Source organism: Rhizophagus irregularis, chromosome 11 (assembly GCF_026210795.1).
Source record: "Rhizophagus irregularis chromosome 11, complete sequence".
In the NCBI taxonomy this organism is placed as follows: domain Eukaryota; kingdom Fungi; phylum Glomeromycota; class Glomeromycetes; order Glomerales; family Glomeraceae; genus Rhizophagus; species Rhizophagus irregularis.
In genome coordinates this window covers 4,158,927-4,179,171 of record NC_089439.1, presented here as the reverse complement: position 1 = coordinate 4,179,171, position 20,245 = coordinate 4,158,927, and the positions used below count along the sequence as shown (strand labels likewise).

Below are 20,245 nucleotides of genomic sequence, written 5' to 3'. Positions count from 1 at the left end.
ATATGATGTATTTTTCCTTAAAGAATAAAAAATGGTTGGCAAATCTTATTAATAGAATAATATATGATTGCCAAGTGGAAGAAACATGACGCTGCTTACATAATTACAATTAATTAATATTAAATCCTCTTTGCGTTGTAACTCTTTTTTTTTTTTACGTCCAAAATTTACGAAAACTTCTACGAATATTACTTACTAAAAAATTAACATAACTAAATAAAAATATGATAGGCGGAAATGAATCAATAAACAATGTGTTGAATAAAAGAGACCTAAACTCTTCTATACAAGAATTTATTAGCGAAGCTCGCCATGAATTTTGTATGTATATAAAAAAAAATTTTTTTTTTTTCTAGAAAATTCCTAAATCTTTATTTCTATTGTAGATGAATTGAACCCAATATTGATAATAGCGGCAGGTGGAATTATAGCATTTCTTATTATATTCTATATCGTTGCACGATGTAAATGTCCAAAGGTACGTGCATAATCATTTCTTTTTTATATTCCTTACTTCAAAAAATAACAAAATCGTATTTAAATATTTCATCTTTAAAGGGAAGAAGTACTGTAATATTTGTAACCGCGTTAATAATATTTGATTTTTGTCTGGATGTGGCATTTTTAATAAAAAGTGTTGGGGAAGTTCCATACTTATATCTTCCAAGGTATGTCTCTTTTTTAACATTGGTCTTTCTAATAATAATAATATCACCTTCTAAAGCATTTATTTCTTATTTCAGTTTACTCATATTATTAATAGCAGCGGGATTTAATATGTTGTTTGCATTTATAATAATGATACAACAGACACTTAGCAAAAAAAATGAAGAATTTAAGGGTTGGTTACATCGACATAGTACAATGGCAGCAACATTTACCCTATTATCGGTACTTCATGTGGAAATCCTTAAGATGCTTTCGTCAAATTTGTTATATTTAGATTGCTTTAATGCTCCATTTAATAGTTTGGCAAGAAAATGGTTATTTGCTGCTGGATTATTCAATGTTTTTATTAAAGATATACCTCAATTTATTATTCTCGTAAGTAAATATTGATATTTATAATGTTTGTTCATCATTCTTTCTTTGTAAACTAATATTTTTTCATTTCGTAATTAGATACTGTACTTTAAAGGTGTAGGACCAGATTTCACTTTTATAGCTCTCTTAACTCTAATAATAAGTTTTATAATTCTATTATCAAGTGCGATAAATAGAATATATGACTTAATTTCATTTCCATCAGAAAATACATTTGCAAGATATTATCCATGAATATCGTACCACCGTTTATATAAAAAAATTTAAAATTTAGCTTCCTAACGACCTATACTTCATAAATCAAATATTTTGTTAGCGTAATTAAGTATTATAGACGAAAAACTTTTTATTTTTTTAAAAAATTTATTAAATACCTTACATTATAGTATTATAAATAACACGACTCGGAATTGGCGAAAATATTTCGAAATTTCGTTATTAATTACCGTATGAAAAATAATATTTTGAAATTAAATTATGAAAATATATATTTTCAAATAAAAAAAAATCTTTTATTCCAACCACTGCACGTGACTGTATGAATTTAATCGATGACATAATCCGCTTCGAAGAATTTTATCACGTCCTGTGCGGTGTCGCGATCTAATGAACAATCCAATAATTGAGGTAGTGTCGCTGTAGCTATATTGTATATGCTATGGAGTCCTTCTTGAAGAACATAGCAATCTATGAAACAAAAAAAAAAGAGAGAGATAAATAAAAGTAATAAACGAATTATTTAGTCCAACATACCATGTAAACGAAGTTTTTTTGATCCTCCTGTTATTTGTGTAATAAGATGAACCCATTTATTTGTAGATGCCAAACTTGTAGGGTCATTGATATTGCTTTTTTGTTCCTTAGGATTAGAATGTAGAAGAAAGTTTAATTCATAATATATTTCAAAACTAAAGTTATAATTAAAATACCATGTTTAATCGTTGAGCGATTGATGGTTGATTATCAGGAAATAATCCAGTAACAATAATATCAAATAAAGTGATAGCTTCTTGTGGATTATGAAAAGGAAGTACATCGATGGTGATACATTCAAGTAATAGTCTTTAAATAATTAAATATTAAATAGTTGACACCACGCGCAGTCGCGCAGTATACGGAACACGGTATACACTGTACCTGGCCTGGATCTCATACAACATTTGTATATTTGAAGAATCAAGATTCATCAACAAAATAACTTTAGCATGTCGTTGTTTTGATTTTTGAATTCTAATAATAAATAAATCACTTCAGTACTAAAAGCTTTAGTAACTATTATCTATAATTAATACCTATCCATCAAATTTCCAACAACTGTAATTTTCTCATTCTCAGAATTGATATGATCCCATTGCTCGTGTGAAAAACATACAAATGTAATATTAGGTTTGGGAAAAGTAATATCCTTTATATAAAGGAAATAATTTAATCAATAAATTAATAAAAATAAACTAAACAATCATATTTAAATAATTTAATACCCCGGGGGTCCCTGGTGTAGCTTCAATAACTGTAATTAAAGGTATTAAATTATTTACAATTTTAATGTCAAATCATTAAAAGTAAATGAATATAACGTACATCTAACGCGCCATTTTATTTTTTTCATTTCATCGGAAATTTTTTGCCAATTTCCTGTAAGTTCTTTATTGAAAAGAACGGCAGGTTGCATTTTTATTGGATAAATACGTTTTTTAAATAAAATAATCTTTTATTTGTTATGAATTTGAAAGAAAGAATAGAAAGTTACAATAGACTTTAAAATAAAATTCTCGGGAGTTATATCATAAATAGACTTTGATCATCCAAGTATATATAAAGTTAATTCAGAAGACTATTGAGTGTAGCTTTTTTATGTCACGGAATTTATAATAAGAACTGTTTAAAATATTGAAAACGCGTAATATATTTGCGCCTAATATTTATTATAGTTAGAAATCTGCGAGATTTTTCATTGCTAATGCAGTACTGGTTAATGAAATTTTAATCTTTTATCTTTTTAGTATATATATTTTTTTTTCGATTCTTACAAATCGGAAAATTTTTATTATACTTTTCTTTTGATTCTTATGAACCGGCCAATTTGAAAGAATTATTTTGTAAAAAGTTATAGATTTTGTAATTTTTCAATTTTATTTTTAACATTGATTTTAATTTTTATCCATAAGGCCGGGCAAAAAAAAAATTTAGATTCTCGTGACCCGGCCGGGTCAATGGAAATTTTTTTTTATAGTAAAAACTTTATCACGTGATTTTAAGTTTTTAGCCAATCGTAAAAAAATTTTACAAAAAAATTTTACATATATAAAAAAATACCAGCCGCGCCGGGTCATTTTAAAAATTTTATGTCACGAGAATCTAAAATTTTTTTTGCCTGGCCTAATGTAAAAACCTTCGCTGAAACGTTCAATATTTTTAAAGTAATTATTTATTAATCTATTCCCCTAATCGTAACAAATAATGCGTGATAGTAAATTTTATAAACATTTATTTGAAATTTAGAAGAAATTTATGATATAACTATTAAAGTTAGTAATGACTCTTACATGAAATTTTCGTGCTCTTATGATCATACTAAATTATCATTTTCCTTATTTGCGAAGAATTTTATCAACTAACGTTAATATAAATAAAGATGATGAAATTTTTCATATATATATATTAAATTATCAAATACCTAAAATGATCTTGAGGTAATAGGAAATTATCTCATGATCATTCGTTGCAAATTTTATAGATTGTTAGATATACTTGCTATTTTTGAGGATCTATTAATAAACTCGGTCAAGAAAAAGGTGTGTGTGTTAGCTTTACTCGAAAGTTCTGGCACATTTTTTATTACATAACTTTGAATTATTAATAAAAAACGCATCCCTGATTTACACTTGCGGATCGTGTTATTAGAATGAGATAAATCCTCTAGATTTTTATTTAACCTGTTGGGATTAGCGCATTCAAATTACGTGTATAGACTAATCAGTTTTTGGGATAAGATTGATCCATTTATATAGGAATTAGCAGTACGTAATCCAACACGGGTGATTTATCATCTACTGTTTTACAGATCTCGATACTGTACATAATGAACAAATAGTAGATTCTTTATTCCGATTTTTTTCCTTATTTTGCAAAATAAAATGAAATAGGGAGTAATAGCACATAGTGAATTAATGACTTTCCATTTTGGGAATGTTTGGAAAAACTGCCAAAGATGTTACCCTAGCGTATTTGATTTTCTATGTTTTCCAAGGGGTCTTAGATATAAACGACATATTTTGAGATACGCAATTGCTCTATTAGTATTAACGTAATTCATTTGACTTTTGTTAAACCGCTTAAACCGCAATTAGATAAATTTTAAAAAACGGAGATAATACAATTATATGAAATATATGAAATGTAAATATAACAACGTAATTTTTTCAGCGCTTTACGCTAAATCAAGCATAGTATTCGTTTTTTGTGCAGTACAAATTAAGTATAAAAAAATGGATCATTTTCTCTATCTAACTTCCTTTACGCAAAAATAACAATTTTTAAAAAGCTTTGCATTTTAAATAACTTGTAAAGTAACTAAGTTTATACAGTGTGTTGCAAAAAAAACCGGAATAAAGTAAACGGCCATAACTTCACATTGAGAATATAAAAACATAGTAAATTTTTTTTTATTTAAGAGCTAGAAACCAGCTCTTTCTATTAATATAATTTAATAGGAGATTCGTTCTCCATTATTTTCGATAATTAGCTCGCAACGTCGTTTCATTGAACCGGCGAGATTCTTTATCACGGTATCCGGAATTGCCGACCATTCCTCTGCCATAAAACTCTCCAATTCATTGAGATTTTTTGGCATTCGGCGCTCCACATTCCCCTTAACAATAGCCCATAAATTTTCTATCGGATTTAAGTCAGGACTATTTGAGGGCCAATCCATGACTTCCGGGACATTGTTTTGGAGGAATTCTTTAGCAAGACGGCTAGTATGCTTCGGGTCATTGTCTTGCTGGAGCCGCCAATCATCACCGAGCATTGCATCAATCTCCGGAATATGATTTTCAAGGATCTCAACATAAAATTCAGCATTCATTATTCGACGGAAGCAAAACAAACTTGTTTTGCCCGTTACGCAAAATCCGCCCCATGCAAAAATCTTTGTTCTGTCTTTTGGCATGGGGCGTATTGGCCGAATTTTCTTATGCCAACGCTTCACAGTGTTCCGGAAGAGTTGGAAGGCTGTTTCATCCGAAAAAAGTGTTGTGTTCCAATTATCATTAATGTGCTGCTGCGCCCATTCGATACGTTTTTGCTTATGCGCAGCAGTAAGCATTGGGGTCGCCCTTGGAAGTGATTTTTTATAGCCATGGACAGTTAAGTGCCTTGAAACTGTCGAGTGGGATACTTCAAGGCCCATTTGGCCCAATTTTTTGGCCAAAGTCCTCGTTGGAACTGATGTATCTCTTCGGATACTTTGTCCAAGGGACCTGGAAAATTTGCCGGTAATTTTCCTTGGGCGACCACTTCCCTTTTTTCGGTTTACTATGTTATCCTCTTTTAACTTTTTAATATTATCATATATAGTGGAGAGTGGGATGCGTGTAATCTTGTGTATTTCAGTCCCTTTACGCATACCCTCACTCCACAATTGTAAAATTGTTTGTCGCTGCCTTTCTTTCTTTGAAACTGTCATTTTGCGGTGCAGTAGCTCGGAAAAACATAAATATATTATTTACGAATTAGGTCGGGATTTATGGTCATGATCGTCATGTCGATTTTCCATTTTAGATTTTCCAAATCGGATACAAATTGGGTACGTAAGTCCGATTTATGTCATGTGAATAAAATTCCGGTTTTTTTTGCAACACACTGTATATCATGTATTAAGAAAATTTTATCTGAATTATGATTTTACTACGTGACAACAATAAGGTTTGATGATTGACACATTTCCAGATGTATAATTTGTTTATCATATATATTGTAATGCTGGAATTATCTAGTGAATTTATTAATTGTAGGCGCAGTATTATATTTAAATTAAGTATAAATTTTTGTGTTTTAAATGTGTAACGTCTGAGATGACGTTAGACTATGCAGATCTTTTTCTATTGGTTCTAAATTATTAAAAGTTATTTGTGTAAAATTATTTATTTGTTTATATAGTATTATAGTAGGGATTAACAGAAAGTGAGTCAGTGGAATAAAGAACGAGTAAAGAAAATTAATTACGTTTCACACAAAACTCTATTTCCGATTCTTTTTGCCTTATTCTTATGATGAAAAAGTACCCCATTAATTATTTTAATTAATGATTCATAGATTAGTTATCATGAGGGAAAACTATCGCACTTTTAGTCTAGAATTGTGAAATTACCTTTTCCATATTTGAAATTAGAAAATTTAAATCAGTTTATCACTCTAGGTTCATAGATAATTTTTTCTTTTTCAATTATATGTTGATCGTTTTTCTGATTAAATATTAATAAGAGAAATTGTCGTAAATTTTAGAAATTACCTTTTGTATACATTGGAACTTAGAATTTAATTTATCGAACTTATATTTAGCATGTGTGGAACTCGGGATATATTAATATTTTGTTTAATAAATAAAAGAATATTTTCATAACTTGTGGTGGTAAACGTGTAGCTACACGCGCACAAGTTCTTACATATGCAGTGTGATTAACATTTTTGCATATTAATACATTTTGCATAAATATTATTACCATATTTATTTATACTAATAAAGAAGTTTAATGATAATAATAAAAAAAGGAAAAAAAAGATATTTATTTTATCTTTTCCAATTAGAGAAAATTTTAATATAGTAATGGGTCAATGTATTTGTAAAGGTAAAGCTATATACTGTATATAGAATAAATATATAATGTAAATTAGAATTATTCAAAATTTTTAAAATAAACTTGCAATATAATAAAACTAGTTTTGCATAATATCAAGGAATCTGAAGGTAAATATAATATACAAAACAAAGATAAAATATTAAGAAATAATCAAATATAATTAAACCAAAATTTGCAATTTAACAATACTAGTTACCAGTAATATTGAAGGATTTGAAGAAAGTGGTACTAGAAAATTTGAGGGAAGTGGTGCTGAAGAATTTGAAAGAAGTAGTATTGAGGAATTTGGAGGAAGTGATACCAAAGAATCTAAAGGTATATCAAACAAGCTGAAATATTAAATTTTTATTTATAAACAATCCAAATACTATCTATAATTATACCTTATATATATAATATGCAAATGTAATTTAGACTAACTATATTATATAAAAATTATATCAAATATTTAGCTCGTAAGTTAATATAATTGAATAATAATGAATTACTCATTATTTTTATTGTATTCCATATAACTAAATAATTTATTTAATAATTAATAATACTATAGTTGTTGGTAAGTTATCAGTTATTTAGATCTTTAATTCTTTGCTTTATTTATTTACATAACATTAAATAACTAAATTCTTTATTTAAATAACTATTTAATAATTAATTATATTACAGCAGATGGTAAGTTACAATAAATTTATTATATTTATTTGTTTAATATTTTATGTAATTCAACTAATCATATTCTTAATTTAAATAACTAGATTGTAAGTAATATATATAACTTACAGTAAATACTTTTATATTATATTTATATCTAACTAATTAATAATTAATATAGGGTGTAAGTCATATGGTATTATGGTATTTATATTTCTATTATTTATACAACTTAAACTAATTAATTTCTTTATTTAAAAAATTATTAAATAATATATAGGGAGTAAGTTATTTATCTAATTTTATTATTACTTTTTATATAATATTCACATATAATCTAAAGTTTAAACTAACTAATTTCTTTATTTAAAAAAATTATTAAATAATATAGGAAGTAAGTTATTTACTTAGTTCAATTATTACTTATGTGTATAATATTTACATATAATTATTTAAAAACTTATTAAATAATATAGGAAGTAAGTGATTTATTTAATTCTATTATTACTTATTTATATAATGTTCAGTTTACATGTAATTTAAACTAACTAATTAAATATTATAGGGAGTAAGTTATTTATTTAAATTTATTTATATAATATTAACATATAATTTAAACTAGCTAATTTTTTATTTAATAGATCGTAAGTTATAAGTTATTTATTTAATTCTATCATTACTTTATTTATATAATATTTACAAATAATTTAAACTGATTAATTTCTTTATTTAAAAAATTATTTTAATTTGTTTTAGTTGGTAAGTCATGAGTTATTTATTTAATTCTATTATTCTTATTTATATAAATATAATTTAAATTAATTATATTTATTTAATTTTATTACTAACTAATTTCTTAATTTAAAAATTATTAAATAATATAGGAAGTAAGTTTATTTATATAATATTTACATATAATTTAAACTAATTAATTTCTTTATTTAAAAATTATTTTGTAATTTATTTTAGTTGGTAAGTCATGAAATTCTATTATTACTTATTTATATAACATTTATATATAATTTAAACTAACTAATTTTTATTTAATAGGTCGTAAGTTATAAATTATTTATTTGATTCTATTATTATTTATGTATATAATATTTACATATAATTTAAACTAACTAATTTTTTTATTTAATAGATCGTAAGTTATAAGCCATTTATTTGATTCTATTATTATTTATTTATATATAATTTAAAGGGTTTTGTTTTTTATCGGCATGGCGATGCATCGCCAGTGTCACGTGATTTTATAATTCCGGCCGGAATTAAAAGATCGTTAAAGAAATTTCCTTTTTTGGAAGTTTTGTATAACAAAACTTGAATTTTGCTGAAAAATAAAATTGCCTTTTTTGGATTGTGTAACGTTACCTAAATCTCCAAAAAAGGAGGTTTTGGCCAGCGTTATAAAATTTGGCCGAAATTAAGCATGTGATGTATAGGGAGTGACAAATAGTATTTTTTGCACTGAAAAAATTGTAAGTCCCCAGAATAAGTAATAAAAATGGAAAACTAGAGGATGTGACGCGGGGTGACAAATTATTCACATATGTAAAGTCACGTGACACTTGCGACACATCGCTATGGCGATTTTTTATAAAATCCTAATTTAAAATAACTAATTTCTTTATTTGAAAAATTATTAAATAATATAGGAAGTAAGTTATTTATTTAATTTATTATTACTTATTTATATAATATTTGTAAACTAACTACTTTATTTAATAGATCGTAAGTTATAAGTTATTTATTTAATTCTATTATTATTCATTTATATAATATTTATATATAATTTAAACTAACTAATTTCTTTATTTAAAAAATTATTTTTAGTTGGTAGGTCATAAGTTATTTATTTAATTATTATTACTTATTTATATAACATTTACATATAATTTAAGCTAATTTCTTTATTTAAAAATTATTAAATAATATAGGGTGTAAATTATTTATTTAATTCTTATTTATATTATTATTTACATATAATTTAAGCTAACTAATTTCTATATTTAAAAAATTATTTTGTAATTATTTAGTTGGTAAGTAATAAGTTATTTGCTTAATTCTATTATTACTTATTTATATAATATTTACTTATAATTACTTTATATTTTGTAATTTATTTTAGTTGGTAAGTCATAAGTTATTTATTTAATCCTATTATTATAATATTTACATATAATTTAAACTTACTAATTTCTTTATTTAAAAAATATAGGGAGTAAGTTATTTATTTAATTTTATTATATAATATTTACATATAATCTAAACTAATTTCTTTATTTAATAATAGATCGTAAGTTATAAGTTATTTATTCAATTACTCATTTATATAATCTTTACATATAACTTAAACTAACTAATTTTTTTATTTAAAAAATTATCTAATAATATAGGGAGTAAGTTATTTATTTAATTCTACTATTATTTAGTATTTATATTACATATAACTTAAACTAACTAATTATTTTATTTAAAAATTATTTCGTAAATTTATTTTAGTTGGTAAGTCATAAGTTATTTATTTAATTCTATTATTACTTATTTATATAATATTTATATATAAGTTAGACTAATTAATTTCTTTATTTAATAGATCATAAGCATAAGTTATTTAATTCTATTATTACTTATTTATATAATATTTACATATAATTTAAACTAACTAATTTCTCTATTTAAAAATTATTTTGTAATTTATTTTAGTTGGTAAGTCATTTATATAATATTTACATATAATTTAAACTAACTAATTTCTCTATTTAAAAATTATTTTGTAATTTATTTTAGTTGGTAAGTCATAAGTTATTTATTTAATTCTATTATTACTATTTATATAATGATCTTTACTTCAAATCACCGGGGGTGATCATCACCGTTGGCCAGAATTATCAATTTTTACTGGCACTATATTTTTTTAATGCTGGTCGATCATCATAATTTCAGTCACCAGTGATCATCACCTCCGGTGATAGTTAGAAAATTTCTTATATAATATTCATATAAATTGAACTAACTAATTTTTTTATTTGAAAATTATTAATAATATAGGAAGTAAGTTTATTCATTTAATTCTATTTGTTTATAGAATATTTATGTATAATTTAAACTAATTAATTTCTTTATTTAAAAAATTATTTTGTTTTAGTTGGTAAGTCATACATTATTTATTTAATTCTATTTATATAATATTTATATATAATTTGAACTATCTAATTTCTTTATTTAAAAAATTTTAAATAATATAGGGTGTAAGTCATTTATTTAATTATATTATTATTTATTTATATAATATTTACATATATCTAATAATTTCTTTATTTAATAGATCGTAAGTTATTTATGAGTTATTTATATAATATTTACATATAATTTAAACTTACTAACTTCTTTATTTAAAAATTATTTTGTAATTTATTTTAGTTGGTAAGTCATAAGTTATTTATTTAATTTTATTATTACTTGTTTATATAAAATTTACATATAATTTAAACTTACTAATTTCTTTATTTTAAAAAAAATTATTAAATAATATAGGGCGTAAGTTATTTATTTAATTCTATGATTACTTTATTTATATAATATTTACATATAATTTAAACTAACTAATTTCTTTATTTAATAGATCGTAAGTTATAAGTTATTTATTTAATTCTATTATTACTTATTTATATAATATTTATATATAATTTAAACTAACTAAATTTTTTATTTAATAGATCGTTGAGTTATAAGTTATTTTATTTATATAATATATACATATAATTTAAACTAACTAATTTCTATATTTAAAAAATTATCAAATAATATAGGAAGTAAGTTATTTATTTAATTCTATTATTACTTATATATATAATATTTACATATAATTTAAACTAACTAATTTCTTTATATAAACAACTATCTATGATATAGCTTGTAAGATATTTATATTTTTATTGTCATATATTTTTTATAATATTTATTTGTTAACTGAATTCTTTCATTTAAAAAATATCTGTTGCTTTAGTTGGTAAGTTGTAAATTATAGGTTATTATATTTATCTAGAAACTAAGATTTATATTACATCAAATTCTTTATTTAAATTTTAGAGTAAGTAATAATTTATTTTAGTGTAATTATAATACAAGCTATAATATAATTTCAACTATTTAAATTTATAGATTTGGAAAAAGTAAAAATGCAATTATAAATGATTTTGTTCTTAAAAATGGATTAAAATGGATTCCTTATAACAAATTTAAAAATGTTGAATATCTTAATGAAGGAGGATTTGGTACTATATATAAAGCTACTTGGTTAAAGAATAATAATGATGAAGAAGTAATTCTTAAATGTCATAAGGACTTAAATGAAAATTTAAATGAATTTTTAAAAGAAGTATGATATTATATTATTTTTTATTTTTTAATTTAAGATTTATTTATATTAATCAATTATTGTTATTTTTTATAGTGGAAATATCATACAAGTGTTTTAAGTTCGAATGATATTATATATTTTTATGGATTTACAGAAGATCCAAATACTTCAAAATATATGGTAGTAATGGATTATGCAAATAAAGGTAATTTAAGAGAAAATTTAACAAGAATAGTTGAAAATAATTGGAATCAAAAATTATATATGTTGTACGAAATTATTTCTGGGCTTAATAAGATACATGCAAAAAATCTTATTCATTGTGATTTTCATGATGGCAATATTTTAAATCATAATGATAAGAATAAGGATAAATTTTATATTAGTGATTTAGGATTATGTCAACCTGCAAAATCGTTTTTGAAAAAGTATGATATTTATGGTGTTATACCATTTATGGCTCCTGAAGTTTTAAGAGGAAAATCTTATACTCCAGCTAGTGATTTATATAGTTTTTCTATGATTATGTGGGAACTTACATCTGGAGTACCACCATTTAATAATAGAGCACATGATATTCAACTTAGTTTAAGTATTTGTAAAGGTGAACGTCCTGAAATTATTGAAAATACTCCACAATGTTATGTAGATTTAATGAAAAAATGTTGGAATGAAGATCCACTAAAAAGACCATCTTCTAAAGAAGTATTAAAAATTATTGAAAAATGGATTTTCCGTTCTTATGAAGTCAGTGAAGAATTAAAAAGCAACATTATAGAATTTATAAATGCACCAATTGGACATAACAATCTTACTACTAAAACACATCCTAAAGCATGTTATACAAGCCGCTTACTTGATTTTACTAGTAAAAAATTGAATGAAATTCTTGATAGTGAAGATTCACAAGCATATAATACAAGTCATTCAGATTTGAATGATTGTATAATTAGAGATTCAAGGTCATTAAGTATGTACTATAATTTATATGATAAAAAATTAATCTTGCAAATTATTTATATGAAATTAATTTATTTATTAATTATTTAGATGAAAATACTAGTAAAAGTTGAATGAAATTCTTTGAAAGTGAAGGTTACAAGCTAATGTAAAAGCAAATGTGATTTGAATGATTATATAATTAAAGATTTGGGATCATTAGGTATGTGCTCTGATATGCTATGATATGTAAAAAAATTAATCTTGCAAATTAATTAACTTTATTTATTTAATTACTACTTATATATTAAAATAAATGATTGTTTATGTTTTAAAAAGAGATTTATAATTTTCAAGTGATATTTAATATTATATATTCAACAGAAATTGGTCTTTATTTTATTCTTTTTGGATTTATTTAAACACTAAGATTAGAGTACTAGTAAAATATTTTACAAGATTCTTAGTTTGTAATTTGAATAATTCCTTTTTTCGTTTTATATTTATTTATCCAAATATTAAACATTGTATTCTTTTTTAAGAATTATTTAAACATTAAAACTAGCCCTATAAAAATGAAATGTGTTAAACTCATTTTATATTTGTGTTTATGTGTAAAAAAATGTCTAAAAAAGCACCATTTTATCTGGTTTATGTCTTATTACAAAAAAAAACAAAAATTAAACCAGGCTTTTATTTTATCACAATGTCAATCACTTTACTTATCATTTGTACATTTAATAAAATAAATAAAATAAAAAAAAAGAAGTGACATATAATAAAAATTAGACCTCGTAATTTTGCATAATTTTCAATTAGGTAATAGTTAAATAGTTTATCATAGTGATGTGCATTTTTGCTGGCTAAATTTTGAAATGTTACACAAACTTTAAAACATGATATCGCTCCCTTTTAAATTAAATAGAGCCACAAAGAATTTAATAGTGCAAACGGCATGCATATTTCAACATTTCAGACTCTTCTTAACAATTTGCAGAATAATTTGAATATTGGGGAGGTAATTCAGAAGTTATGAATATAATAAAATTCTTTATAAAATGATAATATATTTAATTTATAGTTATTTTTATTTATTTGGTATTATTTCACTTAATACAACAGGTTTTTTTTTGTTTTTTAAAAGTTTTTTTTTTTCATAACAATTAGCAATAAATAAAAAGAAAAAGCCAAATGTATTGACCAATATTTTCTAATAAGATAAAAGGTAAGTTTCTCAATATATAAAATCCAAAGATTTTTCTTTCTTTAATGAACTAACATATATATCATATTTAAAAATAATATCACTAAACATCGAAAAAGCCGTAGGACATAGTTTTATAGTCTTGACCCAAACCAACTATATTTTTTTGGTTAAAAAAAAAATTCAAAAATTTTGATAAATTCCGATTAACAAAAAATCCCCTAAAAAAATCCAATAAAAATAAAACAAAGGGATAAAAAAATTAATAAAAAAAAAGACTAATAAGGTAGTTTCGGTTTTTATGATAAAAACTGAAAAATAAAAAAAATTATTATAAATGGTTCGTGGTAACTAGAGAGCGGAAATGGCCGCACTTAAATTTTAGATCGAGTTCTTTCTGTTATTCTTTCTTTATACTAGCACAAATTACCTAATATTTGTGCCGTGTTTCTTATTATATACATCTTGATATAATTTATAATTCTTAACGAAAAGTTGGTTATTGTGTGCAATAAATATTATAGTTTTATCTATAATCGTTATTCTGTGACTTTTAATTCAGCAGGAAACTTCTATAATACAAAAAAAGATCTTATTCTGAAAAATAATTAAACATGATATTAGCAATAAATATACTAATAGTTAAACTTATCATAAAAAAAATTGTGCACAGATGTCAAATATAAAATCACCTACAAAAGTGTATACCTACAGTTCACGACATAAATATTCGGAATTTTATCACAATATGTAAAAATATAATAAAGTTTATTTTTTTCATTTCAAATTTATTGTATTTATAGTTTAAAATGCGCAGATAAACATACGTCAAAAATCAGTAATTTATCGTGTAACCATTTTTTTCTATGACCATGTTAATCCGATCTGACATGCTATCTGCTAAATTAAAGAAAACGTTTTGATCAATGTTATCCCATTCCTGCTGAATTATGCCCTGAAAATCATCTCCACTAAGTGATTTTTTTTTCATAATCCAATTATTGACCCTTTTTTCTACATTCCCTTTGAGAATCGCCCATAGATTCTCGATAGGATTCAGGTCAGGTGAGTTAGCAGGCCAATCAATAACTGAAACATCGTTAATCACAAAAAATTGATGGGTAAGCTTTGCAGTGTGTGTAGGTGCGTTGTCTTGCTGAAATTTCCATCCATAACCAGCATGATAAGCATTAGGAAGTAGTTGGGATTGAAGAATTTCACGGTATTTTGCAGAATTCATGTTTCCTGTAAAAAGTGCAACTCCAATTGGTCCCTGACGGCAAAATGCACCCCAAACATGCACTTTGTATGGATGCTTTACCATAGGATGTGATGGACGTGGATTGCCAGCCTTGTAATGCACAATTTGAGTATTACGGAATGTCTGAAATGTACTTTCATCTGAAAAAATTGTGTGAGACCAGTCATCTTGGGTATGGTTTAAGGCCCATTGAAGACGAGTTTCAACATGACTTGCCTTAAGAAGGGGAACTGATCGTGGCCTACAAACAATATAATTAAGTTTATTTTTGAGAGTACGTTGAACAGTTCGGGTTGATACATTAAGGTCTGGATATAAATTATTCAGCTTTGTAGTCATTAGAGCTGAAGTTGTAGCATTATCATTTTTAAGAAGACGGCCAAGATATCGACGTTTTTTGGGAGAAAGAACAAGAGGACGACCAGGAATGGGTAAGTGCTTAACACTTCCTGTTTTTTTTAGACGGTTGACAATATCATATACTGTAGACTTAGGAAAACCAGTTATTTTAATTATTTCGGAGGGTTTTCGTATGTTATTGTCCCATAATTCCTTTATGGTTAACCGTTGCATTTCAAATTCCGAAGTGGGCGCCATGAATTTGTTTTGCCACTAATAAAACAATCAGGTGAGAATTTTTGTGTTTATATATATATTCTAAAGGGGCTGGTGAATTTCCATTTTAGTTATTATTTTGATTGCACAAGACCTGGTGTGACAGCGCCCCTTTATGCACAAAATCAAAAATTCCGGATATTTATGTCGTGAACTGTAATAATAATTACTAAGTAATGCCCTTAATTGGAACCAATAACATATCCACCTGACATAAAATCCCATGTTGTCGATCAACTTAGTGTTATACAAAAAGGAACTAATAAAGGATCTACATCTTAATTATTTTGTATTACATGCTTGTATTACTATAACATGAACATATTTGACTAGACATGGCAAACGGACTAAAATAATTTTTTTTTTTTTTTATTGAAAACAAAAATGAGTTGCAATAATGAGGACGAAATACAAATAGAGTCTGAGTTTAATACATTGAGTATTTCTAATAGAAATTCAATTATTAATCATGAAAATTGTTATCGACCAAATGATGACAAATTATGGTGTAAAGAATGTGTTCCTCGTTGTATAATTGAAGGATGGACCAGTGGGAATAATGGTATTGATGAATTTATCAAGGATACAATTTATAATGCAAAATATTCTGATGATTATGAGGATGATAATTATCCATATATTCCATTATTTCTTGAATGGGTACCATTTGATAGATTTAAAGATGTAAAACAAATTGGTGAAGGGGGATTTGCCAAAGTTTACTCTGCAACATGGATTGATGGTAAAGCAGATTATAAAAGACAAAATGATAAAAGTTGGAAAAAAGAAGAACATAAACCTATAAAAGTAGCTTTGAAAAAATTAAATGATTCACAAAATATTTCTGCTAATTATTTAAATGAGGTATATTTACATTTTCTATTGTTGATTAATTTTCAAAATATAAAGATTTATTCATGATACTTTTAAATTTTTGTAGATTAAAACACTTTGGAATATTTATTCTAATGATAATCATAATTATTTAAAATTTTATGGAATAACTAAAGATACAAAAACTGGGGAATTTATGATGATTATACAATTAGCAGTTCGAGGAAATTTGAGAAGTATTCTTTCAAGTAATTTTAATAATATTTTTTGGAATGAAAAATTGGAAATATTATCTGATATAATAATATTTTTTGGAATGAAAAATTGGAAATATTATCTGATATAGTACATGACCTTAAAAATTTACATAAATTGGGATATTTTCATAAAGATTTTCATAGTGGAAATATTTTACAGAATAGTGCCAAAAATACTATTAATACTTGTGTATCAGATTTTGGATTATCAGGGCAATCAAATAAACAAAAATCAGATAATAAAATATGTGGAGTATTACCATACATTGCTCCAGAAGTTTTGAATGGAGAACCATATACATTATCGTCTGATGTCTATAGTTTTGGTGTAATTATGACAGAATTAACATCTGGAAAACCTCCTTTTTATAATAGAAAACATGAAATTAGCTTAGTATTAGAAATTTGCAATGGAATCAGACCTGAATTTGAAAAGGGAACTCCTGAATTTTATAAAAAATTAGCTTATAGATGTATGAGTGCTGTTCCAAATCAAAGACCAACAGCAAATGAATTATATGACATATTATTATTTTGGCATGATGCTTCTAATGGTTTTTATCAAGATGAAGAAAAATTTGGCTATAAAGGAAAAGAAATTAAAACTTAATTTGATGAAGCTGATAAGGAGATACCAAATATTTCAACTTCATATGAAAAAATTCCTGATGCAATATACACTAGTAGGGTATTCACATTTAGTAATTTGCCAAAGCCTGTTAATTCATCTATAATTACTTCATATCTTGAAGATGAAGAAGATAATAAAGGTATTAATTATTTTTTTATGATTATTGCACGCATTATATGTTTAATTCCATGATTACTAACTTTTTATCATTTAATAGATTGTCAATTCTAAATTATTTGATTTAGAGGTTTCTAATTAATTATATTAGGACGAGAAAAAATATTTATTATGTTTGCTACGTATAATTATATATTCAATTATTATTGAATTTTTGCTCATTTAATGAAAGCAATCATTTCAATAAAGTATTTTAAATTTTCATTTATTATTATTATTTCTTATAACAATTTCTGATAGCTAGTCTACATGTAGCATTGAAATTTAGATATACTATATTTGGGCATGAGCGTTTAATTCCCATCTATGTCTCCATCCGATAGTTCATAGTGAGAGAATGGGAAGGTGAGATTTTTTACATTTACCCCGTGAAATAGTTTTAAATCTCGGTAAGGGATAGAGAGATTTATTTATTACTAATAAATATAGAATCGACTCTAATAGTTCTGATAAATTAAAAATGCTTGAATGTGCCATAAATATACATATTATATGCTTAATCTTCAAACGAAAAAATCTTCTCAGCTGGTGATCACTGCTCCAGGATTGGAAATGTCGGACTTGATGTAATAAGCAACGCATAATAAAAAATTATTGAATTACGTATATCTCTTTAAAAAATGGTGCTCATACTACCTGAACTACAAAATAAGATTTTTAATTTCTTAGATAAAGATGATGCACTATATCTCATGTTGTAGACTCACCATTTATACCCTTGCAGATTCATGCCCAAATCTGAAAACTTTAAAACTCAATTACTGCGATGAAATAAGCTATATGGGCATCAGAAAAATTGCGCAGTTCTATTTTTGGAATAGCTCGATGTTCAGGGTTTGAAAACTTTAGTGATGAATACACCTGACACGATTTCTTTTTTGTATTTGACAGGCAACTGAATAGGCGCAGAAAGAAAGTCCCTCAATACCCTAACAGGTAACCAAAAAGGGCTAGAATTAGGTAAACACATGTACAACTTCTTAATAATCAAAAGGCTAAAAAAACAACACAAACGCACAGATAGCTCTTTAATACGGTATATTTTAATTTTCTTAAGATTTTGATGTAAATTAATTATTTGCAATATATGGTTATTAATTACCATATTTTCTTTATAATAATCGATGTTATAAAGTTTCAAATTTCCAATATAGTGAATAAAATTTTGATTTTGTAAAATTAACTCAAGAGTATTTTTATAAAATCATAATGTCGAGTACCCATCTCAATTTCAAGAGTACGTAAATTTATCCCATTTTCAATAAAAATTTTAAATAGTGACATATGAAATAATCCCCTAAAATTTTGTTCAAAATCATCTGTTCTGTACCAGAAAGTTATTATTTTTTTTCAGTATCAGATTCTCATAACTCCTTGAAGTTGTGTGCAAATAATAAATAAAACAGAAACAATTTCAAATTTATTTGCTACACCAATAATTGATAATATCTTAAAAAAAAATTTTTATTTATTGATTTAATGTTCATAAAATAGCCAAAATGTGTTTACTTACGGATTGACGGATCGTAACACTAAATTCAGGAAATCATACTGTATAGTGCTCAACCCTGTACATAATACCCACATAATACCCATGAATTTTTTTTTTTAATACTAATAATAAATACATAATTATCAGATTTAAGCTAAGAAATTATTTAATATTCCTTGTAATATTTTAAATATTTCATTAAAAGGTTTAATAACTACTCGCGTGTTTCTTTAATTATTTTACTAATTATTTTTGGTTACTTGAAACACTTCATAATTTTCTACAATAAAATGTGCTGGGATTCCTATTTTTGGATAACGGTCTCCATTATCATAACTATTATAAAGCCAATTATCGTTTATACAGTTTAAATTACCCATAGAAGGTCCATGAGCACGAGAACAATAAATAGCACATGACGTCATATTTACATAACTTAATTTTGCAGTTGAAATATTTTTTCCATCTGTAGTACTGAATAAAAAGCTATTTACTGTAGCTTTATAACCACTATCCCCGCTCCAATCAAGTGGATTATACCCTCCAACTAATTGCGTTGAATCTTTAATTTTTGCTACCCAAATAGTAGCGCCTTTATTATCACAATTGGTATGAAATGAATTAGAATCAATTCCATCCCGACTTGAACGATATAATAATTTAAAATCATAAGGAACATTTTTTTTATCATAATGTGAAGAATCTTTTTTATCAATCCATGAAGTAAGAAGAAGAATACTATCTGGTTCAATTAAGATTGAATCAAGATGATATTTTAAATCTTGTTTTCTTGAAAAAGGAAGATTAGTTTTTTGTTTCATGTTAGGTACTATATGAAATTCCAAAAGACCATGAATCAAATCTTGTGGCAAGATATCTTTATAACAATAAACCTTATAAAAGAAATCTGCAG

The 20,245-nt window shown here is 24.8% G+C and overlaps 4 protein-coding genes across 4 annotated transcripts; 3 read left to right on the top strand and 1 right to left on the bottom strand.

The window, feature by feature from the left end:
- Positions 1 to 224: 224 nt before the first annotated feature.
- OCT59_003391 (uncharacterized protein) lies at positions 225 to 1,742 on the top strand (the record flags this gene model as incomplete). The annotated part of the gene is made up of 5 exons (XM_025318058.2): positions 225 to 321; positions 387 to 478; positions 559 to 668; positions 744 to 1,044; positions 1,123 to 1,742. 5 exons carry the CDS (start codon positions 225 to 227, stop codon positions 1,276 to 1,278), a joined length of 756 nt encoding a protein of 251 aa, XP_025176964.2. The 3' UTR covers positions 1,279 to 1,742.
- OCT59_003390 (uncharacterized protein) lies at positions 1,589 to 2,716 on the bottom strand (the record flags this gene model as incomplete). The annotated part of the gene is made up of 7 exons (XM_025330420.2): positions 1,589 to 1,731; positions 1,798 to 1,903; positions 1,974 to 2,106; positions 2,182 to 2,274; positions 2,337 to 2,449; positions 2,526 to 2,554; positions 2,626 to 2,716. 7 exons carry the CDS (start codon positions 2,714 to 2,716, stop codon positions 1,589 to 1,591), a joined length of 708 nt encoding a protein of 235 aa, XP_025176965.1.
- Positions 2,717 to 11,806: 9,090 nt separating this feature from the next.
- On the top strand, positions 11,807 to 12,995 carry OCT59_003389 (uncharacterized protein; the record flags this gene model as incomplete). The annotated part of the gene is made up of 4 exons (XM_066145580.1): positions 11,807 to 11,836; positions 12,016 to 12,127; positions 12,572 to 12,892; positions 12,973 to 12,995. The coding sequence occupies 4 exons, from the start codon at positions 11,807 to 11,809 to the stop codon at positions 12,993 to 12,995; spliced, it is 486 nt and encodes a 161-aa protein (XP_065996288.1).
- Positions 12,996 to 16,325: 3,330 nt separating this feature from the next.
- Positions 16,326 to 17,894, top strand: OCT59_003388 (uncharacterized protein; the record flags this gene model as incomplete). The annotated part of the gene is made up of 5 exons (XM_066145579.1): positions 16,326 to 16,805; positions 16,882 to 17,023; positions 17,497 to 17,586; positions 17,653 to 17,802; positions 17,881 to 17,894. The coding sequence occupies 5 exons, from the start codon at positions 16,326 to 16,328 to the stop codon at positions 17,892 to 17,894; spliced, it is 876 nt and encodes a 291-aa protein (XP_065996287.1).
- Positions 17,895 to 20,245: the final 2,351 nt, after the last annotated feature.